The sequence below is a fragment of the Drosophila kikkawai genome, chromosome 3L (genome assembly GCF_030179895.1).
Source record: "Drosophila kikkawai strain 14028-0561.14 chromosome 3L, DkikHiC1v2, whole genome shotgun sequence".
In the NCBI taxonomy this organism is placed as follows: domain Eukaryota; kingdom Metazoa; phylum Arthropoda; class Insecta; order Diptera; family Drosophilidae; genus Drosophila; species Drosophila kikkawai.
The window spans coordinates 12863003-12889022 of NC_091730.1; the positions used below are offsets into that span (position 1 = coordinate 12863003).

General features: G+C 42.2%; 1 protein-coding gene and 1 long non-coding RNA gene across 6 annotated transcripts in view; one reads left to right on the forward strand and one right to left on the reverse strand.

Annotated features, from left to right (window-relative positions):
- Pura (Puratrophin-1-like) overlaps nucleotides 1-26020 on the reverse strand; it is a 50467-nt gene that overhangs the window by 13056 nt on the left and 11391 nt on the right. For both annotated transcript variants that reach the window (XR_011444759.1, XM_017172099.3), the window contains exons 3-9: nucleotides 25563-25847; nucleotides 11670-11793; nucleotides 10640-11332; nucleotides 8074-8157; nucleotides 7523-7646; nucleotides 2580-2901; nucleotides 1435-2091 (exon numbers count right to left, since the gene is read on the reverse strand). Coding sequence is in view for 1 of the 2 variants with exons in the window: in XM_017172099.3 (XP_017027588.1) it covers nucleotides 1435-2091; nucleotides 2580-2901; nucleotides 7523-7646; nucleotides 8074-8157; nucleotides 10640-11332; nucleotides 11670-11793; nucleotides 25563-25847 (2289 nt within the window). In the remaining variant the exon portion in view is untranslated. The remainder of the gene's footprint in view (nucleotides 1-1434; nucleotides 2092-2579; nucleotides 2902-7522; nucleotides 7647-8073; nucleotides 8158-10639; nucleotides 11333-11669; nucleotides 11794-25562; nucleotides 25848-26020) is intronic.
- Nucleotides 1-26020, forward strand: part of LOC138928262 (uncharacterized) — a 54147-nt gene that overhangs the window by 11380 nt on the left and 16747 nt on the right. The gene's annotated exons all lie outside the window — the stretch shown is intronic.

Sequence of the window (26020 nt, forward strand, 5' to 3'; positions counted from 1 at the left end):
CCTAGGCTAGGGAATTAGCAAGCAAATGCACAGAGTGTAATTACTAATTGTAATTTTATTTATATTTTTTATGCAATATTTAATATATATAAAATATAATGCCGGCTTGAAATTACTTTGTTTTTGATTACATCTCACAATAAAAATTAAGAAAATCGTTAAGATTTCTATCAGCATGTAAACCTTTATATTTCTCTGTCAAAGTCTTGATTTAATTGTTTTTCTTCAAATTCCTAGCGAATGAGTGATTTTAAAATTTCGAAATAATTTTTTTATTATTTATTTTTAACCCTCCCCAAACTTTAATTGAAATTTTTTTCTTCAAGTGCAGTAGCTGCGTGTCGTGTATTTGCAATTTGACATACTTTTGTTAACCGGCGGCAGCAGCAAAATCAAGCGGCAGCATCAACAATCATAATAATAATGGCCAAAGTTAATAGTGGCGCGAAAGTATGACGAATATGTAAACTGCAGCTAATCCCGCAACAAATGATTGCGATTAATCAGCGGAATTGCATTAGCTGCGACTCCAAAGGAGTAGCCCATCTGGGCGTTGCAGCAACTGTCACTGTTGCTGATTAAGCGAGATCTTCCACAGGAGATACATGCGCCATTCCAGGCGATTCACGAAGACGAGTTGTGGGTGCGTGCATCGGCAATTATGCTCATGGCGCGCACGGTAGTCAGCCATGGTTAGGGATCCCTTCCTGCGGCCAAAACTCATTAACGAGTCAATTAAGCCCGGGCCAGGAAGTGGCAGCGACAACCCAGCGATTGTGCGGCAGATGTTCCTCATCGCTGGCACAGCCAAGCTGGCTTATCTAACGGCTCCATTTGCCCGCTGACTGGCCACATCATCTCTCAATCTCCACCTGAATCCCAATTTCCATTTCCACATCCAATCCTCTACCGTCGTCGTCCCAGGAGCAACTAATGCGAAAGCGGCCCGAGGAGCGAGCACTAAGCGGATGTGCGTAATAAATTAATAAAGCCAGGCATTAAATGCAATGCATATTCAATTAACAATGTCAGGTGATATCTGCCAGATACATTCGGCATTCGGCTTCGCATTTCGCTCTGCCTGCCGCATTTCCTGTCAGCAAAAGCAAATCCTAGTCCCCGAGCTCATTAAATCTTTGGAGCTACAAAGTTGCTGGGAGAAACCGATTTTATGGATATTGTAAATCGTTCGGCGAACCTAGGGAACATTCCCTGACAACCTAAGATATGTCTAAGAGGGAATAAAGATGGATTACCTGTAGCTAGCACAGGTGTAATTTAGAAAAGAGCAAAAGCCTTGCAAGAATTTAGGTGTTACATTGAGAAATATTTTTAAAAAGACTTCCAAGTTGAATGAAACTAAAATCTTTTATATTTTTATAAAGTTCTCATAACCCAAATATAAATAAATTGAGGATTTCCCCTTTTACTCACCTCATTGATCTCATCCTCGAGGGCACGTTGCCTGGTCAGCTGCCTGAGGCGCTCCCTTCGCTGCTCCGTCAGCTGCTCCAGTCGCTGGGCGGCGCGATCCACTTCGTTGAAAAGAAGAGTCACCTTGCGTAGCTTGCAGGCGGCATCCGCATTGAGGGATGTGCTCAAGGAGACCGAAGCAGTCGGGGACGGAGGCTGAGATGTGCTCATCCTTTGGCCAGATGAAGTAGCCGGTGCTGGGGCAGAGGTGATGCCCCTGGCCAGCTCCTGCAGGCGGGCCAACTGGCCGGCGCCCATCTTGCGGAGGCTATGCAGCTGCGAGTCCATCAGCGCACGACTAAGAGCCCGATGCTGGCCGTAGAGCTGGCGGCGCGTGGGCAATCCCTGAAGATCGGCGGCGCGTATGTCGCTGAGGGCCGTCACCAGCCTGCCGCCGGCCAGGGAGCACTGCCGCTGGAAGGCCTCCAGCTGGGCGAAGAACTCGCGCCACTTGGCCGTGTCGTGATGCCGCTGCCCGCAGCCGGGTAGCGCCGCGAGGGCGGGCACGGAGGGCATCAGGCAGGCGGCGGGGAGCTGTGATGGCGCAACACTTGTCGTGACTTGGTCCACGCTAATGAATTTAACCAAATGCGACGACGACGACGACGGCGACGGCTCCTGTTTGGGGTCAGAGTCAGAGCAAAAGAGCGGACTCGATGTCATTAGTGGCCAGGTTCTGTTTGCCCAGCCGGTCATGTCGGCCAGGTTAATTGGCTGGGGATCAGAGTCGGTCTGGGGCTTCGAATCGGACTCGGTCTGGGGCGTTAGCCCGTTGCCTGGCCTTTTGATCCCGCCCTCTGACTTGCACACAGTGAAATATTGTTAAGTATTTATGGAATGGTAATCCCTAGAGATATTGGCTTTTAATTTTAAGTTGAAATTCAAGCAAGGAATATAAAATTCAAGTAATTCAATTCAATTAATGTTTTATATAATAGATTAGTAATGCTTATTATTTGCTCTTATATCAAAGTAGACTTGATAATGTTCAGTATCCTCATAAAAAATATTTAAAAAATTTTTAAAAAAGGATCTCTAATTTCTCTGTGTGCTGAATTTCGCAATCTGAAAGGTCAGGCTATATAAACTCTAAACCCTTGACTCACCTGGTGATCACTGTTATTGTTCTGCTGCTTCTGTTGCTGCTGTTCGTTGCACAATTGCAACAGACTTGGATCGCTGCAAATGGCCAAAATTTCACAATTGCCAATTTGCTTGGCTAAGAGTCTGAGACTTTGGCAAATTAAGTCGATTACGCATAAATGTTGAGACTTCTCGATGGCAATTAAAATGGTAAATGTCTGTTGGGCGGGTTGTTGCTGTTGCTGTTGCTGCTGCTGTTGCTGCAGTTGCTCCGCGCTTTTATGGCCATTGATTGTTGCCGTCGTTCCGGGTGTTGTCGGGGTGGAACGCGGACAGGAGCTGGAGCTGTAAGAGCAATGGAAACAAGCAATGAGTGGCGGTCTAAGAAGTGCACGGTCAAGTCGTATAAATAACATCAAAAGTGTTTGCCTCTTGTCGATCAGAGTTGAGTCGATAGGGGAACTAGTTCGGAAATATAATAAAGTTCTAGTAATATTCCTTAAAATAAAATAGGATCTTTAATCTTACAATCTAGTATACAAGTTTAATATTTCTAATACCTATTAAAAAGGAAAGACAACTACTAATAAAATAATTACACACACCTAGTTAAACCTTTAATTATACATTCCCGTTTGCCTTGAAATCAAGTCATCTTAAGAGCAATAAGTTTTTTTTTTGTCTTCTATCTGGACTAACCAATATATCTCTTATGCAACTAGCTTTGGCCACACACCTAATTAGAATTATAAACTGCCATGAAGGCCATGATTATTCAATAAATCATCATAATCGTTTGCAGCATTTCCCGCCTTGGCTAAATCCACCTTGGCATTAATCGCTCTTATTCGAAGCCAATTCTTGGGCTTCCAGGTGAACTGGTTCGTATGTGGGCTGCCCAGCTCCAGTGTTTCATTGCTCCACGCTCCATGCTTGGGCGGATTGGGTGGTGGTGTCTGTTGGGGATCGGCTCCAAAAGAGCGAGCAGAACACACCGACTCTGGGCTACGCCCAAAACGAGTTCGGCTTAATTGGCAATAAGCGGCCTCTGCACTTGGCTCTCACTTGGACTTGGGCCAGATGAAGCACTTTACCTTTCGCAAAATCACGTAACTATGACAAGTTGGTAGCCACTTTTAATCAGCGTAAATAAAAATTGAAAATTGCTGCTAATGGCAGCTGCCGCTCCGCCAAGACCAAGCCGTGTCTTAACACTTTACCCCAAGTTTGCTCAGCTCAAGTCTGAAATTCTTTTTAGCCAACTCCGCTGGCTAACTGTAAACGCATGCCAGGCCAGGTAGGTAGGTTCTCACATGGCAATTGGCTGTCGGAGGCGCAAGTCCACCCACTCCCACTCCCGCTACCACCGCCGCCGCACTTGAAGTTGCAGTTGCAAATTGCACGCAATGCTCACGGGGCCCGAGAGATCCGCGCAGATGTGGCGTGTTTGCCAAGCCGCAGGGTTGCCAGAGCGGCTTAATGATGCCGCACACTGCGGCTATAAAGAGCGCCTGGCATTTCAATTTCAAAGCAGCCTAAATACACGCTCAAATGAGCCAGCAGCCGACAGCAGCAGCTCTTCCGTAATTTAGCCACTTCAAAGTGGGAATACCCTAACTGTCGATGGAACAAGTACAATTGGAGGGTATATACAGAAGGTGGTGAAGTTCACTGAAGAATTATCAAGGTGGAAGTAAAATCAGACTGTATAAACTACCTGCTGCAATTGTCTTTTAACATAAAGGAGCTGTGTGGGGTCTGGCATATGGACTAGTCTTAAATCATTTAAACTTAAGATGAGTAAAACGATTTTTTAATTTCTGCAAAGGTTTTCAAATTGAAAATTTCTTTGGTTTGCTGTTTTAATTTATTTAAAAGTAAAGGACACTTTTAGCCTTAGCTTAGTCTAAGTTCTCTTGGAAAAATATTATTGAAAATTAATGAAGGTCACAATAAATAACTGAAACACATTTTCCCTCAAGCTAGATTCTTCAAATAAATCTCGAGACCCTCTTAAGACCCCTTTCCCCTTTCAAAATCTTTGCTAATTTTATTTTCAAATGCATTTCGGTTTTGGGAACAGCCGCGCATGCTCTCTCCGATTTAGTCGATTTTGTAGGGCAAGACGCATTAAAATATGAGCACAACCCTAGGCCAGGTCAAGCGTGTGTAACCCGAGCTTTTCTTTTATATCCGTATTATGCGCGGGCATGCATATTTATACTGGAGCTCGGAGCTCAAAGTCGGAGTCGTAGTTCGTAGTCCCCGTACCTTTTGCAGCCGAAGATTCCGAGAAGTGCAGTGCCCGCCAAACTCTGTCCATAAAAACAAATTTAATTGCAAGCTGTCACACACACACACACGATGGAGGAGGGAGTTGTGGATTGGCATCGGAGCTGCGACTGGGTCCCTGTGCTGGGGAGTCGCACTTGGAGTAGGAGTCGTTGCCGAGGTCAGACCTCTGGCCCAGACAAATGATGTAAGCTCCGGATAAGCCAAGTGGCCATGTTGACACTGCCGCAGTGGTGAAAACTGTGCGGAGACCAAACATCCACATCCCCATCCATATCCCCATCTTCAGCCAACATCTAATATTTGCTGTCCATCTGGCTGACATTCGGAATTGGACAGGCAGCTAATGAATACCTTACACATGTCGGCAAACAAACGCAAATAATGTCAAGTCTCGGAGCTCCAACTCGTCATGAGTCAGGTCAGAAAGATCCGAAGACTGGATGCGATGGGACGGGATGGGATGGGATGAGTGGAGATGCTGATGATGATGAGGCGGCAGCAGATGTGCCAGTTTTTATTCGGTTCGCTTTTCAGCGCAACTGCCACTGCCAACACACTTGGAAAAGCAGGAGAATCAACAAGTAGATATGTATATGCTTTATTCAAAATTAAATTTGGAATTTAAGGGACCGATTGAGATAGATTTCATATTCAAATTCATTTTAAAAACGTATTTTCTTCTTACGACTAATTTTTGAAAAGGGTCAAGAGGTCCCCAGGCTTGATTCCAACAGAGTAGTCTAGTTCCTAAGCTCACAGTTAACAATTAAGAATTTTTCCAAGTGCATAAACCTGTGCAAATGTTTGTCAAAGACTTTTCTACACGATTTGGCCGCGTTTTACCAATTGGCATTGAAGCAATTAACATCAACATGCAGCTGGAGATAGAGATGAAGTTGGAGCTGAAGCTGAAGCTGGAGATGGAGATAGAGTCAGAGATGGAGCTGGAGTTGAGGCTTTGAAACTGGAACGGGAATCGCACTGGCAACTCTAAGTGGCCGCCCGATACGAGTGTTCTCTTATGTCGATTTAGATTTCACAGATATTTCTGATATTTCCAGGAATCGTGTGGCTGGCTCGGGGAACCTTTGCAGAAACAGCAACAGGCATTATAGGAAAACAAAAGTTCACATCATAAATTTTAAAGTGTCACGAATCTGTCTGGAAAAAAAATCATTCATTTGCCTGCAGTTATCGCCAGCTACCTCTCTCGCTCTATCTATGTCAGCGCCTCTCGCTTGCTCCTCAAAGGGAAGCCGCACACAGGCCCCCCCTCGAAAGACGTGCCAGCGAAAAATCCAGCCCCGCAAAATGCAGAAAAATAAAAATAAAAAAGTCTGCCTGAGAGGAATTCTAATTTACACTCGTCAGCAGGGAAGGAACACTACGTTCTGGGGGGTTTATGGGGATTTCCCCCGGGCTTTCCCATGACCTTTGCCGTGATCCCGTAAATTGAAGCTCGTTAAGAAATTTGTAACGCTCTTTTGCTCAAGCACTCCAGCGGCATATTAATAGTTTTGCTTTTAAAAGGAACATTAACATTAAGCTTGACATTAGACAAAGTAGAACATATGGTAAACATAATATATTCATTGCTAAAAATATAAATTATATTAAATAAATAGAAATAAAATGAAGTATGAGCCTACAAGGCAGGGTTTTCAATCTATTACAAATTACAAGTCTTAAGACATTCTTTAATCTTCTTTGTTAGCATATCAACCTAACTTTATCTGGCAATCTTATCGGAAATCCTTTTCTAAAGCCTTATTGCTCTTAAACCCTTAACCCTTTTCTTCTTTCGATTTTCGTAAACTAAACTTTTGCCCTGGTTATGTATTTACTTAATAAAAGGGCTCTATCCAATCGCAGATCTAGGGCAGATAGCCAACCCTGCTGGACAGTGTTTATCGACTTTTAGACCAGACTTTTGTTCTATTTTCTAAGGCTAAGTTCTCTTGGCTCACAATGCAAGTGCTGTTCGCTGTTGTTGTTGTGACTGTTGCATATTTCCTTTTAGCCAAAGTGGCAAATTGACTGACATGCATTCGGCCAAGAACTAGGGAAGGCGGAGTGGGAGTGGGAACCGTCTTAAAGGCTTAAATGCAGCTCCGCTTCGTTCTCAGCGCCATTTGGCTGACTTGGCAGAGTTGGCTGGCGCATTTGCATATCTGCTCGTAAATATGGATGGGCCGACGACGACTGGGTACGGGGCCTGCAAGTCTATGAACTTATTGCCAGACAAATTGAAATGCCTGATTCGGATGCAGATGCTGATTCTGGGACTCGTACTCGTACTCGAACTCGTACTGGTTCTGGTTCTGATTCTGTGGTCGTGGTTGTGCCTCTGCGATTGCCCACAGCTGCTCGTTGAGCCCATTCCCATGCGTTACTTTGACACTAAACCGATGGGGCTGATACTAATTCTGATTCAGATATGGAAATTGAGATGTGCACAGGGGGAAAATAAGGATTTTCTTTGGGATATTCTTATATTTAATATAAATTACTTTTATATAAGAATATCTTTGAAAATTGAGAGCATTTCAACTAATTTAATCACAAAAACTTCAGCTTTCTTAACATGTTAAAAATATTCCTATCTTATCTTGAAAAATTCCCAAATTAGAGCTAGTTATTCCCAGTGTACTTCCACTGATCCCCCACTCACCTGCGCTCCGGAATTGTGCTGTAGTAGAGAAGCAGCGTGGCCAGCTCATAGCAATTGAGGCCGGCGGACGCCACACAGGCCGCGTCCACGCTCACAAGTGGGTCGCCTCGGAGGGTGCGTGTGCCTGCAAAGAGTTGGGAGGGATCGTTAAGGACGATGCATTATGGAAAAGATCTCGTCGAGGTGTGCGAAATCACACACTCTCCGGACACTCCGATCTCAATTGCTGCGCCCTGGGTGGCCCCGACCACTTCGATAATGTGCGAAAAAGCGTGTGCATATTAATTTAAAAGCGCCAACTTTATGATTTTCCCAACAACTTTTCGCCAACACCAACACCATCGTCTGAATAGGAAAACGAAATGGCCAGGGAAATGGCAACGCTGCCGGAGGCAAATTGCCCGATGGGGCGTTTCAAAGCGATTCCAATTTATAAGCAAATTTGGATTTTGGTCCAGTGAAAGTCTAGAATTAGACGGGCGGAACTGGGGGGGCGCAGCGAAAATGGAAAGTTTGTCACCTAGGTCCCGGGCACATGGACGGAGGCTCACCTGGTAGGTAGACGCCGCTGGTCAGCAGTTTCTCGGGCAGCTCGCCAATCGAGCTGGGTGGCAGTAGCTCCGTCTCGCAAGTATCTGCAGAGAGAGAATGGAAAATGTTGTTAATAACTATTAATAAGTAGTAAAAATATATAGCCAATCCCTTGCATATTTTAGAAATATAAAATAAGTTCAAATATATTCCCTATTCGCTTATAAAATGTAGATATCTTCTTGCACCGATCTAAGATAACCTTTATCTATAAATATTATTGTTCATTCTAAACACTGAACATTTTTTTCGTCACGTGTAACATGGCAACCAGAAAAGCCTCGAGAAAACTCACACACATTAAATAGCCAGCCATATGGAGGGTAAAAATATGGGTTAATTGTATTTTAAACGCTCGACGGAACCTTGAAAACTGGTCCAGGATCTGCGCCGTTTGCATAATAATGTCACTTGATTAATATCGAGTGGTTCAGCAGCTCAAAGCCCACAGCCCACTCTAGGAAGGGGCGTGGCCAGAGCGAAGCCTTGGCTCCGCTAACCGAAAGCCCCGCCGAAAACGAGTTCGTCATAAATTTAATTTTCCGCCTGCCCGGGGCACTTTCGCATGCGACAAATATACGTTCCAATGATAAATGCGGGACATTTCAGCGTCTCGGGAAATTCTGTAGCCATTGGAATGAACTCCGGCCACCTGTTGCTGCCGCTGCCGCCTTTCGATGGCGGAGAGCCAAAAAATGAATGCGACCCGCCGCATTGTAATTCAATAGCCCGACCACAATAGCCCCCGCACTTGTCGACTGATTTATGCCCGCTTGCAAATTGCACCCACACCCAGCCCAGATCGCGGTTGAACGCATTCCAGGGAACAGTGGGGGAAAACCCCGAAAAAATGGGACTTTATGGGAGAATATATCTAGAGATATATGTTTTTGGTACTATTAAACATTTTAAACGAATCTATAGGGTTGTTTTTATATTTTCAAAGACCTTTCAGCTTAAGGAAACATTTGTATTGTCGCTGAGAGAATAATCTACTTACAAATACTCTAATATTCTAATAATCTGATTCTGCTTGAGTAATTTAAAATTATATAAGTAAAGTCTAATAAATTGTACCAGAGAGTTTAAATTAGTTTTCAAGGCATAAACTCAAATCAACAACCATTGTAATCCCAATTTCAAAACATCATCTCTTAGCTAAATTTCCAAACAATGATATATACCCACTGTGTTACCACAGTGGAGCTCCGCATAGCACTGCTTTGGTTTCTCATTTAATTTTCATATTTTAGGCTTTGACAAATTAAAAGGCATTTGCACCGTTGTCGCTGCCGCAGAGACAACGATATTTTGCGGCTAACCGCGTCTCGCCGGATGCCGTGGGATGTCGATGTTAATGGCTAATGGCTAAAACCACGGCTGCCGGCGGACCTCCTCCTCTTCCACCCCCTCTCCGATCGGGCATTTTGAAGGGGCATTTTCAGCCGCCAATAAAGAACGGCTTTTAAGATTTTCAAGAAATAATGGATACACAGAGATAGAAGTGGCAATTCTCGAGACTGGCCAACATAATTGAGAATGGATTAGAATTTAATGGATGGCGTTGTCAGCTAACTGAGTTTCTGGCAAATCATTTATTGTGGTAACCGAAATAAGAAAGACAAGCGCAATAAAGATTACGTTGGGTGAGGTTCCAAAAACGAATTTAAAACCGGAAATATTTCTGTGGCCTGTCACCGAACACAATTAAGATAGCATCTAAAGTGAACCACATTTTTGTCATGATTTTTCTGCTCGAATTTCACTCTTACACACTTTCGCTAGAATTCAGGGCATAAACTCTGCATAGTTCCAGCTGTAATCTCAGCTCAATCTGCGGCTATTAATTGATTCAAATGTCGGACAGCATTTATGAACAGAAAATATATCAAATTAGCGCTAAAACCGAACGCTATCAAGGCATACCATTAGGCCCCAACAGCCCGCCAACTCGATGGACTTCAAAGCGCCGTTCGAAACGATCGCAAATTTAACTCCACTTTGGGTTGGCTCGACTTTTGGCTGCGGGGCGTTTAATTGAATAGTTCGGGCTCACAGATTTGCATACGGAGCGATGCAGGCCATGGAGCTAAAACAAATAAGACAAATCACGCCCAGAAACGGCGATAAGTGAGCCACGAACTGGTCGCTCTGTTGCAACTGTTGCAGTTACACAGAGGGAAATTTGGGAGGGTTTTGAGAGTTGAAAATGAGTAGGTAGATGTAATGGTGTTTATTCTGCGTATCTTTTTATTTTAATCATTGTTTAAGCGACCTATTACTTTTAATTTTAAAGTGTTTTAGCTGAACTCGAGGTCTAGCTTTCATATTTCTACCAATTTTCTAGGCTTTAACCAGCGCAAAATAGATTACAAATCAAAGGATATTATTTTCCTAGTCCAAATATTTCTCACTGCACTAAATGCTCACAAATATTTCGCTCGATATCAGGAGTAATTGCTTTTTGCCACTGGCCAACGGGGCGCATGCGTAATGCCGCATTACGTATACGTAGCCCAGACTCACCCAGACTGTGGTGCTTCTCCACTCCGCCGCAGTCGCTCGGCTCCTCGTCGCTATCAATGTGCGGAAATGAGTTTCCCAGACAGAAGAGAGGTAGAGCCGGCGAGGTGGACACTCCGCTGGCCTCGTTGCCATTGCTGTTCCGCTTCTTCGCCTCATTGCTGCTGCTTTGCAGCTCCTCGCCGGCACTGGACCCAGAGCTGGAGCTGCTGCTCCTGTCGCTCACATTGCTGTTGCCCGACGAAGTGGAGTTCATGCTATCCTGCCGGTTGGTCAGGCGCCGGAGCATGTACCGGCTGTTGAAGAGTTTGTTTTTGGTAATCAAATCGCTGCGCCGCAGTGCGCACTTGGGCGATCCCACCAAGCTCTGGCCGTGACTGCAGCCATTATTGTTGGCCTCATCCAGCAGATCCTCGCCTGGATGCATCTGCAGCTGCAGCTCGTTGAGCGACACCCGCTCGATGCTGCGCTCCACGCTCACCAGCAGATTCTGCAGCAGCTGCGGCAGTTCGCCGCTGTCTGCCGCCATTAGGGCTGCCGCTGCCGTGGTCATTTCCAGCTGAAGCACGCTCAGTGGTAGCTGGCGGGGATTCGTGTGATCGATGCAGTGGCTCTGGACGCTCTCCTCCTTGCGGGACGAGCGCCAAACAGCATAGAGCCGTGCGATGGAGTCCGCTTCGCTTTCCGCGGATGCTTCTGTAAAGAAATAAAATTATAGGTTACCTGGGAGATTAAAGAAGTAAATATAAATATTTTATGCTATAAATATATTATCCCTCGGAATAAAATCATTATAGCCGCGAATAGGACTAAGTAATTGGTATCAAGATAAGTCTTGTAACTACTATTTTCCTTGCCAGTACAAAGTCGCATTCTAGTTCCATTTAAATTGATCAAGCTACCCAGACGGCCGTAAGTGATCGATTATATTGATTGCCGGTTGTGTGCTCGATCCCGGCTAATCATAGTCATTGTCTGGCGAAGGGCTAGACCTCTTTCGATCCCCCTCCCTGATCCCTGTCGACCCACTTACCCAATTTGATGCAGAGATACAGCTCCGCCGGGCGAAGTGCGTGCGCGATCTCAGCGTCGCTCAGCTGCAGCACCAGCGCTCCATTGGACGTTGCCAGCGGCCAGCCGGGATGCCATAACCAGGACTGCAAGGAAACCAACGGGGGGAATAGATTGCAGATTGAGTAACGAAATCATTTGCAAATTTTTATTATTACTACGATTACATGTTCGGCCGGCCAGAAATTGTGCAGGCCGCAACACCCGCAAGTGTTAAGCTGCGGAAAGGAAACCGAAAACGATAAAGAAACCAAAGCCAAGCCAAAAGCCTGGCCAAAACCCAGGCCCACAGACTGGCTGGAAAGCGCATTAAAAATGGCCCAGACTGTCCGACGTCAGACGTCAGAGCTGGGGATACTTGGATATTTGGATATTTGGAGGCCTGAATGTTCGAGGTCTCCCCCATGTTTGTCCGACAGAGTTGGCCATATCGGAGATGGCGAGTGTGGCAACTTTTTTGGCCGCCTCAGTACGAAAACTACACAGAGAGAAAAGGATCTTAAGTCGTAGATAACTATTAACTATTTCTTTTTAAAGTAATATCTGAATAGGAGATACACAAACTGAATAACTTCAATTATTTCTTTAATAATTTAGTTAATAAATATCTCCTAAAAATATGTACTAATTATTCCAATTAATAAGCAATATATTTTAATATATATAGTATTCTCTGCGTGCACTTAAAATGCCTATGCAAAAAAATATCCCAAACTGGCACCGCCTGGCGATGGCGATGGAAAATTATAGATAAATCATGCAAGTCAAACTTTTGGCAATTTTTGCTAATTTTTGGTTATTACCCTCAGCGTTTGTGCCAAGCTGAAAACTCCGAAAAGCTGAATAGCAGAAAGCCCAACGCAGATTTCACCCCTACGGGAATGTGAAATCGAATTCGAGACTGGAAACTGAGGAGAGAGAGTGCTCCTAGAGCCCAGGCCCGATTCCGATCCTTTGGCTCGCCATTAATTGTTGCAATGCGAAAATGTTTCTTCGCATTGTTGCTAATTTGCCAGTTGCTCAGATTTTTTTGTGCATTTGATTTTTTGCTTGCTTGGCTTTTGTTTTCGAATGGAAAATGGACAGTGGAAAAAAAGGTGCGCGCTGCTTGATTTATAGCGCCTTTTGACTCAACACAAAAACTTGGATATTTTATTGGTAACAAAGCGATTGCTGTTTTTTTGTTTTTTTTGTTTTGTTGCTTTTGCTGCACATGCCACCCAGCAAGGCGAGACAGAGACAGAGAGAGCGAGAGGGAGAAAGAGACGCGAACATAAATCAATTGTTGTCGCTCGAGAGGGAGGGGGGCCTGCCGAAGAGGGTCCGTCGATCGAAAATCCATTCAAACAGAAAATGATCAATTTTGTCATTTGATCAAAGCCGCAGCAACGATCGCAACGCATCGTTTACAATCGATTGAACAAAATGATCATCGCCGATCAACCGAACCACACAACGACCAAGACAACAACGCAACCACTTCCTCCCCTGTCTTGCTCAGAGGTTTTTTGGACCTGCACAGAAAAAATATATACTACTATAATAAAAAATAATATTTTATATAAAAATATGTATAAAGTAATGTCGGAGGTACGTTTTGTGATACAAAATGTTGTAAGTAATATAAATCAGTGGTGTTCATAGCTTTGACTCTCCAATTTCTCTGCCTGAACTGTGCCAAAATAATATTTGCAATTTTGGTAGTCATATATGAAGACTTTATTCTATATCTGATTTATACAAAAATAACCTTCTAACCTTCTCCAGCAAGGCCTGACCTAAATAATAACTAAACTTCCTATAATATTATGAGCTGAAATGAGTTCAATAACTTTCATTTCAAATTCAAAATATTATATATTCTTCAATGAAAAAAATTTTAATTAAAATGTAAGTCTTGAAGAATATTAATTTCCAACAAAGAACCCTTAATCTTCTCTATGTGTGTTTCATGGAGGTATCGTTGTATAAGCCCCTGTCGCCACATGCTAAAATAATGCTTTTCGTAACATTTTCTGCTTGATTGCTCCCAGATCCAGCTCAAAGCTCCAAGCACCACCAAGTTCCATGTTCCATTCTCGGTGCCGGTGCCGTCTGCATCTCTGATCCGATCGGAGCCTATCCGATCCGAAGGGGGGTTCTAAATCATTGGAATCGTCGCTTCGGCGGCGTTTCAGTTTCGTCGTCATTGACCCAAATGCGCGCATCGCTCGGACGCCGCTTGTCATTGTCATCTTTGTCGTGTTGATATTGTGGTTGTTGTTAATTTTCTTGTTATTTTTATTGTAATATTGTCAAAGTTTTGTTGTATTTATTTTGTACTTTTGTGGCTGTTTGCCGATGGTGTTCGCCTACGCTGAATTAACTCTCTTGAAACAGAGGGTTTTATTTTCTGTTCAAGGTTTTTGGTTTCGCGTTTAAAGTGAAGTTTATGCAGTTTTAAAAGTTGAGTTTTCTTAAAGCCGACAATAATTACTTTTAAGAATAAGCCTATTTACTAAATCTTAAAAATATTTTGTTTTATTTTTAAGCAGATTTATAAACGATATAGAAACTAACAGCTTTCCGAATTGAATTTGATGCTTTGTTAGCTTAGTTAATATATTTACAAGGTTTGATTTGTCAAAAAAATTATGGATAAATTTAAAAAATGGATTGATTCCTAATGCTCCAATTGCAAACTATTTAAACTTCGGTGTGCTTTCTTGTTTTATTTTAAAAACATTTCCCAGAGATCATCAGCAAAGAACTCAATGCTAGGACGAAGCTTAGGTTAATAAAAATATTTCATTAACTTTAAATCTTCAAAATAGCAAGAAATTTCTTAGAATTATAGGAACAAAAAAGGAAGCAAAGGGTATAATAATTTCACCATAACAAAGATACAAACGTATCTTTTTCGTTCTTGTCATTTGGGTCTTTTTTTGTATTGTGCCTGGGCCTGAGCTCGGGTTATTTTCAATTTGTTGTGGGGCGACAAATTTCCGTTCCATTGGCGGCTTTCGGCTTTTGGCTTTTGGCTTTCGGCATTTTGAGTGCCTGCCCATAAATCTGCGGCTGGATTTCGGCGAGGATTTGTCTGAATCCTGGCCGGGATCAGCGCATATATCATTCCATCATTGTGTGTATGTTTTTTGTTTCATTTTTTTTTTTGCCCATTCCCACGCCTTTGATGTTGAAAACTAAATTACCGACCGGCAGCGGCGAAACATAACGAAACGAAACGAAAACCCATCAACGGGCGGCGGAGTCAACGGATCGACGGGCCGTATATATGAGTAATCAAGCCGACATGGCCGGCATTAGCATATATGCAGATATATACAGATGTCATGTGTGTGGCCAAAGCAAAATGTATGAATGGCCGTGTCCCGGCGGCGTGTGGCGCCCAGCCTATGCCAATTATTCAATGCGGGTGCAGTCGTACACGGATTCGGATTTGGACTCTCTCGGCTGGGGATTGGACCCTGGCGGATGGAGGAGGCCTGGGCTGGGATCCGGGACAGAACCAGGGGGACCACCGTCGGAGCCAACGAAATTACGCATGCAGGGCGTTGCACAAAAATAAAATAAAAGGAAATACAACAAGCGACAGACACACCACCACCTCACTCATCGACACATGCACTTGGCTTGTTTTCTTAACAAATTGTAGAGGAACCGTGCACGCTGGCTACAAGGTACCAATAAAACCATGGGGTATCCATTGTACAAGCAACCTTTTTTGCACAGAATTACGTAGATTTATGGCCTGCTTTAACAAGTTTATATAAAAAAGTTGTACAATTTATAGTCTTTGTTATAAAGAGAAGCATAAGGAAGTATTAGCGTTTGATCTTCAGGGTGCTTACTGTACCTGCCGCTGCTGGGCTTTGACTTTTTGTTTTGTATTTCACATACCAATATTTTTCCTAATTTCTCAGCTCGACCAATAATTAATTTGTTGGGAAAAAAGGGCCACACCTGGTCAAAAGCGCCGACAGCGATCGATAATTATCATGTGTAAGCGGCCTCGGGTTTTATATTATTTTTTTATTTCTGGGTGGATGGGGAGAAACCGTTATTTTTTGCCAAATTGTCTTCGATGGCCAACAATTGATATTTTGGCGTTTGTTATTTATTTTTAATTTGTCTGGCAAAATTGATGTTGTGGGTTGAGCAAAGTGCCGGGATTCCATCAATTGATTAAAATAGCTTTGTCTGCAGGAACATTACAGCCGGATTATATAAGCCGCCTGGGGAATTCGATATTTTGGTAACGATAAATAAAGTTTTTGGAATGTGGTAACAAACAATAAGCCAGGGAATAAATGTGGGCTATAAATCAATCTGTAAAGCTGTTAATATTGTAATTCGAGTAAGTGTTAATCATAGAGTATTTTTATACAAAAAACAGGTAAGCAGTTTATGGTCAGTAAAGCTGTTAATATTTGCAAATTACATATGAATTTATAGCACAATTTAGATGTGATCAAGTGACTTAATAATTTCCTTGTGCTATTTGTTAGTTTATTATTTTCTGAGGTTTATATCTCAAGTAGCCATATCTCAAGTATTACTTAATGTATAAATAGATAAATTGGTAAATTCATAAGCTTTTTCTATTGGAAAATCTGTATGAAAATTTCCGTTTTTCTGCTCTACATACAGAGCTATAAAACTCCCCGATTTATCTTTTGTTTGCACAATTTTGGTTGCAATTTCCTTTTTTTTTGCTGCTCCATTTGATTTCCGATTCCACATGTTTCCTGTATCAATTAAAAGTGCGAATATTCTGGTAAATTTTCTATAATTAGAAGCTTTATTTCACACTCCCTCGGGGCATTATTTTGTGCTGAAAAAACAGCCTTACGTATCTTTGAACTTTTGCACCAACAAAAGCGACTCACTTTATATATTTATTGCCGTCAACGTCACATTTCCGCTTGATCTGGCGCGGATTGGCCATCAGCGGAACGTCATTGGCACCACCAACATTCACATTCACATCCACCACAGTCCACGATGCACCACCGCAGGGGAATCCAAGAGCACGTCCATGTCCATGCCCATGCAGATGCCACATTTGATTCGGATCACTCCGGCCACACCTACAAATTGTTTGTGTTTCCCCCAAGAGTGTGTGCATATTGCGGGGGCGGAGGAGAGTTGCTATATACTTTTATGTATAATATATATATATAAGATATAAATGCAGAGAAAAATCGGACATGAATGAGTCACGTATCCAGGTTTTACATGGGTTTAAGTGGTTCTTTCTGAGCTTCAGAGTTAAAGTTATGGGTTGAGTTCTTCGACAATTTATGTTTAAATATGCATATGTTACTGTTATATTTATTCTCTCAATTTTAAACTTTAAATATAGCTTTAAGAAATCTTAGTAAATAAATCAAAGTAATAGATCCCATTAGTTCATTCTCCTTTTGTTCAAATGAAATTTGGTTACCAAGTTGTTAAACTTTTGTATTATATTTTCATAATTTATTTTATCTAAAATCCATCTTATTTTTGTCAGTGTAAAGACATGCCCCGCTTGTGTGGGGCCAATTTTTCGCAATGCAGCAAGGGGCAGGAGGCTATATGGCTATATGGCGATGGAGATGGCACCGAGAGTGAGACGAAAATAGATCAGGTCTAGGCTGTCATGCTGGCTGCACGGCCGGAATGCCACGGCAGCAGTGTTCTTGGAAGACCCGTACCACTCCCCCTCTCTGTATACACACACACACACACACACACACTCGGTATGGTGCTGCAAATTGTTGTTTGCATTTTGGAGCAACGCTCTGCGAATTATTTCGTTTTGTGGAAGTTGCAGGAAGTCACTGCTTACATTGGCCCTCGATTGGGTGCTGAAATTCCATAGGGAATGGGATCGGATGCTGTCACAGTTATGGGTTATGGCGGAGGGCTTGCGATAACAAAGCCCGTTTCGATTTCGAGGCAACTTCAAAGGCAGCCACAAAACTGTTGCAAGTTGCTGGTGCCCGGTGCTTGGTGCCTGTTGCCTGGTGCCTCGTTGCAAGTTGCTGTTACATCAGCACAAGACTCTCAATTACGAGTGCAATTGGCGGGGCACGAGTAGCGGCAAAAACCGGTACCCGCTGGAGGTTCTTCTGGATCGGAGGAGCTGCTGGCTGGTGCCGCTGCTCCAATCAACCACTTTCAGTTCACAGCTGATCATGAACTTCGGCTAAATCAGCTGAAAACGAGTTTTTATGGCATAATAACGAAACGGCCGAGCAAGAAGTCGCGGCTCCACAACAATGATGACGATCTGATCTGAGTGTCTGTGTTTGCTCAACTGCTTTTCAGCTTTCCTCGGTCTCGGTCTCGGACTTGGACTTCAACTTGGACTTGGACTTGGACCGAGGGGGTAATTGAAAAAGTTGTTAGCCACATCAATTCCAAAACGGCCGTAAACTTGTTAATGCATCCACCCGGCCGAAAAGACATTAAAACACCAATAACCGTAGTCTTCGATGGCATCGCTTATTCTCCTAGATTCGAAGGGTTCTTTGGGCACAGATTCGGGCCAATAAGGAAGTGCAAAACGGGTAGCTGAAATTATTTGTTTTCCCTGATTGTTTTCGGTGGGGAAATTCAGGGAAATTCTGGGAAACTCTTGTATTCTAAAGCTGTGACCACGAAATGTAATTCTGCGGAACTGCGGACTAGGGACAACTATGGGATAACTGCTGCAGCGACAACCACGCCGGGCCAAATCGAAATAAACTTTATGCACGTAAAATTTTAATGAGCACAGCACGAAGTCAATTTCAATGCTAATCCGGCGGCCAAAAGCCAGACGGTCAGACGACCAGACGGATTTGACCAGGAGTTTGGGGGGACCACCGAGTGGCTGCTTGCAAGTTGCTTGTTGCTTGTTGCTGCTGCTTGTTGCTGTTGCTGTTGTTGCACATGTGCCCTAAAGCCACAAATCACGAAGGTGGCGCGATCTGACATCCTACTCACAACCGATCCCCTCAGGCAAGGTGTCGCTAACACTGACCAACAAAGTCCTGGATTATCTCAGCTCCTTTTCTATGGGCAAAAAACCCATAAAAAATACTCGTAAAATTGCTAGGTGTTTTTTTAAAGTCATGTAGTAGTGGCTTGTAATAAAAGCTATGTGAAAAACTGCACTAAATAAGTCTTGAAATTTAACTAGAAAAATGAGGAAATACAGGAGATCAATGGGAGTAAATGCTTTCGAAACTTTAACCAATTTCGCAATGATATTTGCCATTTCTGTTTCTAAACCTCAACCTAACATTATGTTCCATGTCACCGGCTGACTAGTGTAAACAGAGAGTTACGCTTGAACTTGACAAATGCCCAAATAACGTGATGCCGAAACAAATCCTGGAGCTGAACCTGAACCGGGAGGTAATTTATTATTGAACCATTTATTAGAGCGTGTCGTTGTCGGTCGTGGCGCTCTTTGTTGTAAGCTGTTTTGTGGATATTTGCCGTTGTTGCAGTTGCTGCATTTGTGGCAAAGTCCACAATTGTCGCTAGGGCTTGTCAGTCATTCATGGGATGATTTGACGGCTTCGTTTGTTCGCTGCACAATTTATAGGTAACTATTTGCTTTGCCCGGAGCGTTTGTGGCATTTGAAGCAGCCGATTCCCACCACGACCATGTCTGGCCAGAGGATTGGATGTGGGGACTGGTGCTGTGACTGGGAATGGGAATGGGGAAGATAGAGTGGGGATGGGACGCCTTTGTCTTGGTCTACCTGTTGGCATTGCAGGAAGCATTCACCTCCACGCACACACACTCTACACACGCTGGCGACACGATCATAATGAGGATAATCACGATGGCGATGATGAGACAAAGACAAAGCAAGACCAAACAAATAAACAGGGAGAACAGAACAGAACCAAACCGAACCGAACCGAGCAGCAGACGCAAACACAAAAACTAAAGGAACAAAAGTATCCATATATGCATGAGTGTTTCTGCGAGCGCCGTGCCGCGGATTCGGTGTCTGCCACTTGACGTGCCTGCCCCCGGCTGCTTCTCCTTCTCCTCCTCTGCGGTTCCCATACCATCCCAGACCCAATCCCAATCCCTAACCCAATCCCAAACCAAACCGCGACTCATCGCTGGCCTGCGGCTTTTGTGCTGGGTTAATTACTAAGCGAGTCACACGCGCTTGAATTATTCAAGGCTATCTTCTGGATGCATTCGTATCTATTGCCAGCTGCTCTCAGATACAGATACAGTGGCTGAAGGTGCACAGAAATATTTTCTTTAATTGTGTCACGGTATCTTAAGGATTTCCTTTAATTTGTATATATTTCTATAACTGCCTTTGCACCTTTAGAAATTGTTTAAAATTTATAAAAGTATCTTGAATATTTGTACTTCTCTTTCTAAGAATTTTCGATTTATTGAAAAGTTTCCCACTTTTTTCTGTGTAAAATAAAATCATCTTAGAGAAGCCCCAACGCCATCTCCCGAACCAGTACCTGAGAATCGTAGTGCACACGCGCCTGGTAACTCAATCTGCCGGATTGCACAGGTGAGCAGGGGAAAACGAGGGAAGGCAGACACCACCTGGCTTTGTTTTGTTCGGGGCGACAGCGTTTATGACTAAGTATTTTATAATGAAGTGGCAAATGTGTAGCTGTGGAGTTGTCCAGCTAAATAATTGTTAACATTACGCTGCAAATTGTTTGCATTTTGAGTGTGTCTTTTTTTTACAAAGAGGAGGAATATGGATTGCCAGGCGTACCAAGAAAAGCATATACTATATATATATACACCCAGGTATCTATGTCTAAAAACTATCTTTTTTAGAACCTGCCAGGGGGAATTTATGGCTGCATTTAATGGATGAGTTTATGGGTATGGCGCACAATAATTAAGTAATTAAAGTGTAATGAAACTAGAGAATTTCTGAGCAATTTTGTAATTAAGACAAATCAAATTTCAATAAAGGTGTAAAGTAAATAAATAAATAGCTGTATTCCTTGGAATACTTGCAATATTTCCAGTAAATAAAATTGTATTGAGAGAGCTCTACCAAGAATAGGTTCCTAACTCCTGCTGTGCTGGGGCTCATTGACCCATCAAATGCTATTTCTTAACGCTAAGCCACATATTTCTGTCAAAATAATGGACAAACTGTGCACACTTTGCTGCATAATAAAACCCAGGCGGCGGCGTACGAGTGTAATCCGAATGTTTGCTCATTGAGGAGTCCAGTCACATATCATCCATATCCTGAACAGCGACTTCCTCGCCGAACACACGTACATACACATATAGGCAGATATAGCCGTGCGATCTGTGGAGCCCAAACCAAACAACACGTGTTCGAATGGCGAATGCACTCACATGAACACACAGAAAGGGGCCGGAGTGAGTGAGTTTTACAAGTTATTTTATGCAAGCCATAAATATGCACTTTACACTTTGCACATTTCTTTCTTTCTCGCCCCTCGGGAGAGTCTCTTATTCCCCGCCAAAGCAAAAATAAAGGAAAAGCTAAACAAGCGGCAAATGCCTGGGCCAGATGCTCTTAGTTAGACCAACACAAATACTATATCCAGGCAGACATTCGGACACTCAGACACTCAGACATTCAGACATTCAGACATCCAGACACATGGCAGACGCCATGGTCCGGAGTCGAGTTGAGTTCGGAGTTGGGTCCAGTCCGCAGTCCACAGTCCACAGTCCCCTAGAGCCTGCATACAAATTATGTACAAACATGTTTCCAGAAATGTTCAATTCATTATCGCTAACAAATGCCGATCATGTTGTGTTCAACACAGTTCAAAGCACTTTTCTGCAAATTATTGCACAGATCTGCGCTCGATTGATGGCCCGTTTCAAATGCAACTCGGAAGCTCCGTCACTCACTCCCCTCAACGGCACTCCACTTTGGTCTCCAGTCTCCAGTCTTCAGTCTCTGCTCTCCTAATCGTAATTGCTGTTTGGCTAAGTGATATGCCGTGTCCAGAGAATCTCAATCGCACAGAAAGAAATGTTCAGAGAAGAATCCAGAAGCTTGAAAAGCATCTTGAAAGTGTTGAAAATGATGAACTAATATAACTAAGTTTATTTTTCATACAATTTATTTATTTTTTTAGAGAATTGATTGGCTTTTGTATTATTTACGAAAACATACATTAAATATTCTTAAAAATAATTTATAAACTATAAATTATAGCTCAAAACCTCTAAGGTATTCTCCTAAATTTTACAGAACCTGTGTTTAATTTGAAATTAAATAAATAACCTCATAATTTTTTTCTTTCAGCTTCCACAAATACTTTCTGGTTTCTATTTTAAGTTTAGAAAGTATTCTTGTTTAGGATTTAATTTATTATATGTGTATAAAAACCAAGTTTTGCTTGTAATAAGTATTTGCAAAAATCTTTCAAGAGATTATTTATAATAATAGAATTTATTTAAAACTATTATTAATATACCAAAATCTACGCCTATTTAAATAAGTAAACAAATAAAAATTGGATTTTTATATTAATTTTTAACAGGCAACTTAACCTTTTTTTTATATTTGGGTACGATATGGACTCTATGATTGATATTTTAGTTCACGAAGACACTTTACTGGATGTTTAATTTGTAATATAAATCAACTTTGCTTGTATTTATTATCTTCCTACAAATACTATCAACAAATGGTTTATTTATCGTTTATTTAGCCACTAAATAAGTAACTATTTTTCGTTCTGTGCCGAGTCAGAGTTTGAAAGGAATCTGTTTAGCAGGAATCTGTTTAGCAGACTGTACGGTTTTACCCCATCGCTCCCTTTACTCGAGAACACTTAATACACAATTTCCGCTCACGGTTCGGGACTGGGGTAAAATGAAAATAAAACGAAAACAAGAACAAATAAAAAGCGAGCCCGAACAGAACAAAACCCTATAAAGTACTTGCACTCCTCAGCTGCGTAGTACTGCTGCTGCTGCTGCTGCTGATGTTGCGTCTGCGCACAAAGGCGATTTAAATTACAGAACGTGTCCGGAGAGAATAAAACTTCCATTGAGTTTCGAGGGGCGGGCAGCAGAACAGCACAAATTAAATGGCAATTAACGTGCAGACGCAGCTGCAACTACTGCAACAACGAACAAGCGAAACGAGTTGCACAGGTCAAAAATCAGCGGCCATCAACAGATGCCCACGAATTTACGACTCCAAATCAGCGGCAAATGTGCGCCTGGCTGATTGATTCAAATAAGTTTATGTGCTGGGCGGCGAGTATGTGGATGTGGGTCACGAATTTACTCGCAGCGTTTTATGGCTTGGCTTGTCTGCCTTACAGCCTCCCACATGCCATGCGCCACGGTGCGTATGCGTTACGAAAATTATTATAAATTACAGCGGGCAGAGTTGGGGCCCAGCTGATAAGTAGACCCAGAACCTCCGACAATTCGATTTAGAAGGGGCAAACACTCTGTACTCGGCAAACACACAACCCACACTTGCCACCGCCGTGTGTGTCATTGGAAAAATAATACAAAATAATGCGAGACCTCTCTCTTGGTCTTGTTAGAATCGAAAAAGCGTGGGTTCAACCGAAGGACACTTCCTATTTGGCTTGTACTTTGAGTTTGACCGTGTGTAATAAGTATGCAAATTGCGAACGCGAGTGGAAAGACAATTGATTTTTAATGAATTCCGGGGTCAGGGTCGAGTTAAGAAAAAAATGAGAAAAAAACACTACATGCAGCACTCGACAATTATTGGCCATAAATGCGATAATGAACTTTGACGGTCCGCCAATAAAATGTGAAACCAGAAATTTACCTCAAACTATTCGGCGAGAAAATCCTCTGATTTACGCTGATGTGGGGGCTATAAAGAGTTATACTATATAGGTATTCAGATATAGTATGCGGCACTTTAACGACTATTACTATTCCTTGCAGATTGTAAAACAAAGATCACACAATAAGAAGGCACTTTTGTAACGTATTTCGCAGGCACTACTCGCTCATCACTCTGATTCCGAATTTATTTGCGTTTTTTATTCGTACTCCGGACGATACTTGTGGCACATTTCTTTCGGCGCACTCTGCACTCTCCGAACGGCGCCTCGAAACTACGAATATTTGTTGCACGTTGCACGTTGCACGATTCAGTATCAGGCTATAACTCTGTACATATATTCGTCTTCGGTCGCTTCTCGTCGGATCGGTTTCTGCCGCTAACAAGACTGCGCGTCGCGAGCTTTATTTTCCAACTGAATTATCAGTTCCAGTTTCACCAGTCGACTATGCCACAGCAACCCCTGCAGCAGTGTTGCCAGTTTAACTTGTTTTGGGCTGAAGCAGGCATATATTGTATAGCATATATGATATATTATTATGAAGTTAATTTAAAATATATCTAATAATAATGAAATAAAAATAATATAATTTAAAATTATAAATTTAAATGCTGAAAACAAACCAAACAGAGTATCATTACATTTTACGTATACTTAATATGTTTACAGTTAAACAGTTACAGTTTTACATTCCCAGCTTTACCTTTTCTCAACTAAAACCGAAATTCTGAAATGATACTAAAAGCTCATATCTCAGAGTAGATGAAACTACTACTAATTTTATTAAAATAAAAACTTTGAGACCATACCAATGTATGTTTCTCTTTTGATCAGTCTAATTTTGTAATATTTCAAAATATTACAATTTTTTTAAGTTATATATTTTAATTTATAGCTTTTTTTAGCTTATGTTTTATCAGATTGCGGCAGCACTGTCGTACTGCAGACACGTTCGCTGTACGGCGTGTTGCAGACCTGTTTACAGCGCGGCGAGCTGTTAGTTTATACCTAATTTAACAGTAACTGTTAGTGGCCAGGGCTGCTTAAGCACCTAAGACGCTGTTACGCTCAGTGGCGAAATAGTGGGAGTTGTTGGACTTTATTTAAATCATTATAACGTCTAACTACGACTTTAAAGAAATAAATTTATAAATATTTATACCAAGATGCCATTATTATTCGATTTATTTTCAGGGTTTAATTAAATATTTGAATTAAATTTAAGCAGGTAAGATGCAAAGAAACATATCCAAATTATAAATAACTTTTTAACCAAAGCAAACAAGTATTATCTTTTATTAATCATAAATTTATTCTTTTCAAAAAATCAATAATGCAAACCTAAAGGCAGATTTTAAGCATTCACCTTTGTCTTGCCAGATACTTTTTGCCCAGCAAGAAGACTGCATTGCGAAATGCAATCCTCAGTGGTCTTTGACTTGTTGATAAGGGAAAACCACTGCCGAGTGTCGAGTGATATAATCTTGAAAGATTAATTATGCTTGAGAGGAATGTACGCAGATTGAAGTTCAATAATATTTTCTTATACGATGGGACATTCCATTAAGTTGACACTGTAATTAATTACAAAGTATAAAGGGTAGCAGGACTTATTGTGTTTAAAACTATATTTCATAACTGAATTTTACTTTACGGGTTGTTTTATTAAAAATCAATAAAGAAGTCCCTTTACTGGTAAAATTCCCTGTAAAATCGGTTAGTTTTAAGGCATATAAAATGCTCTATTTAAATAGTAAATATCCTGAAAGCTCCACCCTTGTAATTTTGTCAATTACTCGATTTAATCCGTCGAGAACACTTATCGCCTCTTTCCCAGTGATAGCCCAATTTCCCCAGGCATTTGCGGGCGCAGTTACCCAACAATTTCTCCTTGGCAAAAAGCAAACTATTTAGATGCGATTAAAGAACTTCAGCAAATTGCAGTTAATTTCACTGCGGCTCCCAAATGATATCTTTTTTTCTGCTCGGATTTCGCGACTGCTCGCCAAGTTCCTTTTAAGCCTGGCTGCACACTTACCTCGCCAATTTGATGGGCCGACCGGAGTGCGGCGGCAATTTGCGCAAATTTGCATAGGAATCGCTGCTCGAAGAGGGCCAGGCTGCCGTCGAATCCGCACACGAGCCGCTCACGTGCCTGCTCGATTAATATCGCACGCGTGCGTGCCCAGTAGACGGGATAAATGTGCGACAGATGGCTGTCAATCAGCCGGCCCAGCGTGGCCTCCACATCGTCGGGCAGCTGGGGAAGCTGGGGGATCGTACTCTCAGTAGGTATTGGTATGGGGATACCTTTGTTGCCAGGCTGTGGAGAAGGAGCAGAGGTAGAAGTTGAGATTGAGCTTGAGAAGGGGAGGATTTCTTCAATGGGCCACCAAATTATGGTTGTGCAAGACAAAATAGCACGTATTGAGATACAAGATAAACATGGAAAATAGAAAACCTTTTTTCTTTTTTTTTAAATATTAAATTAAATAC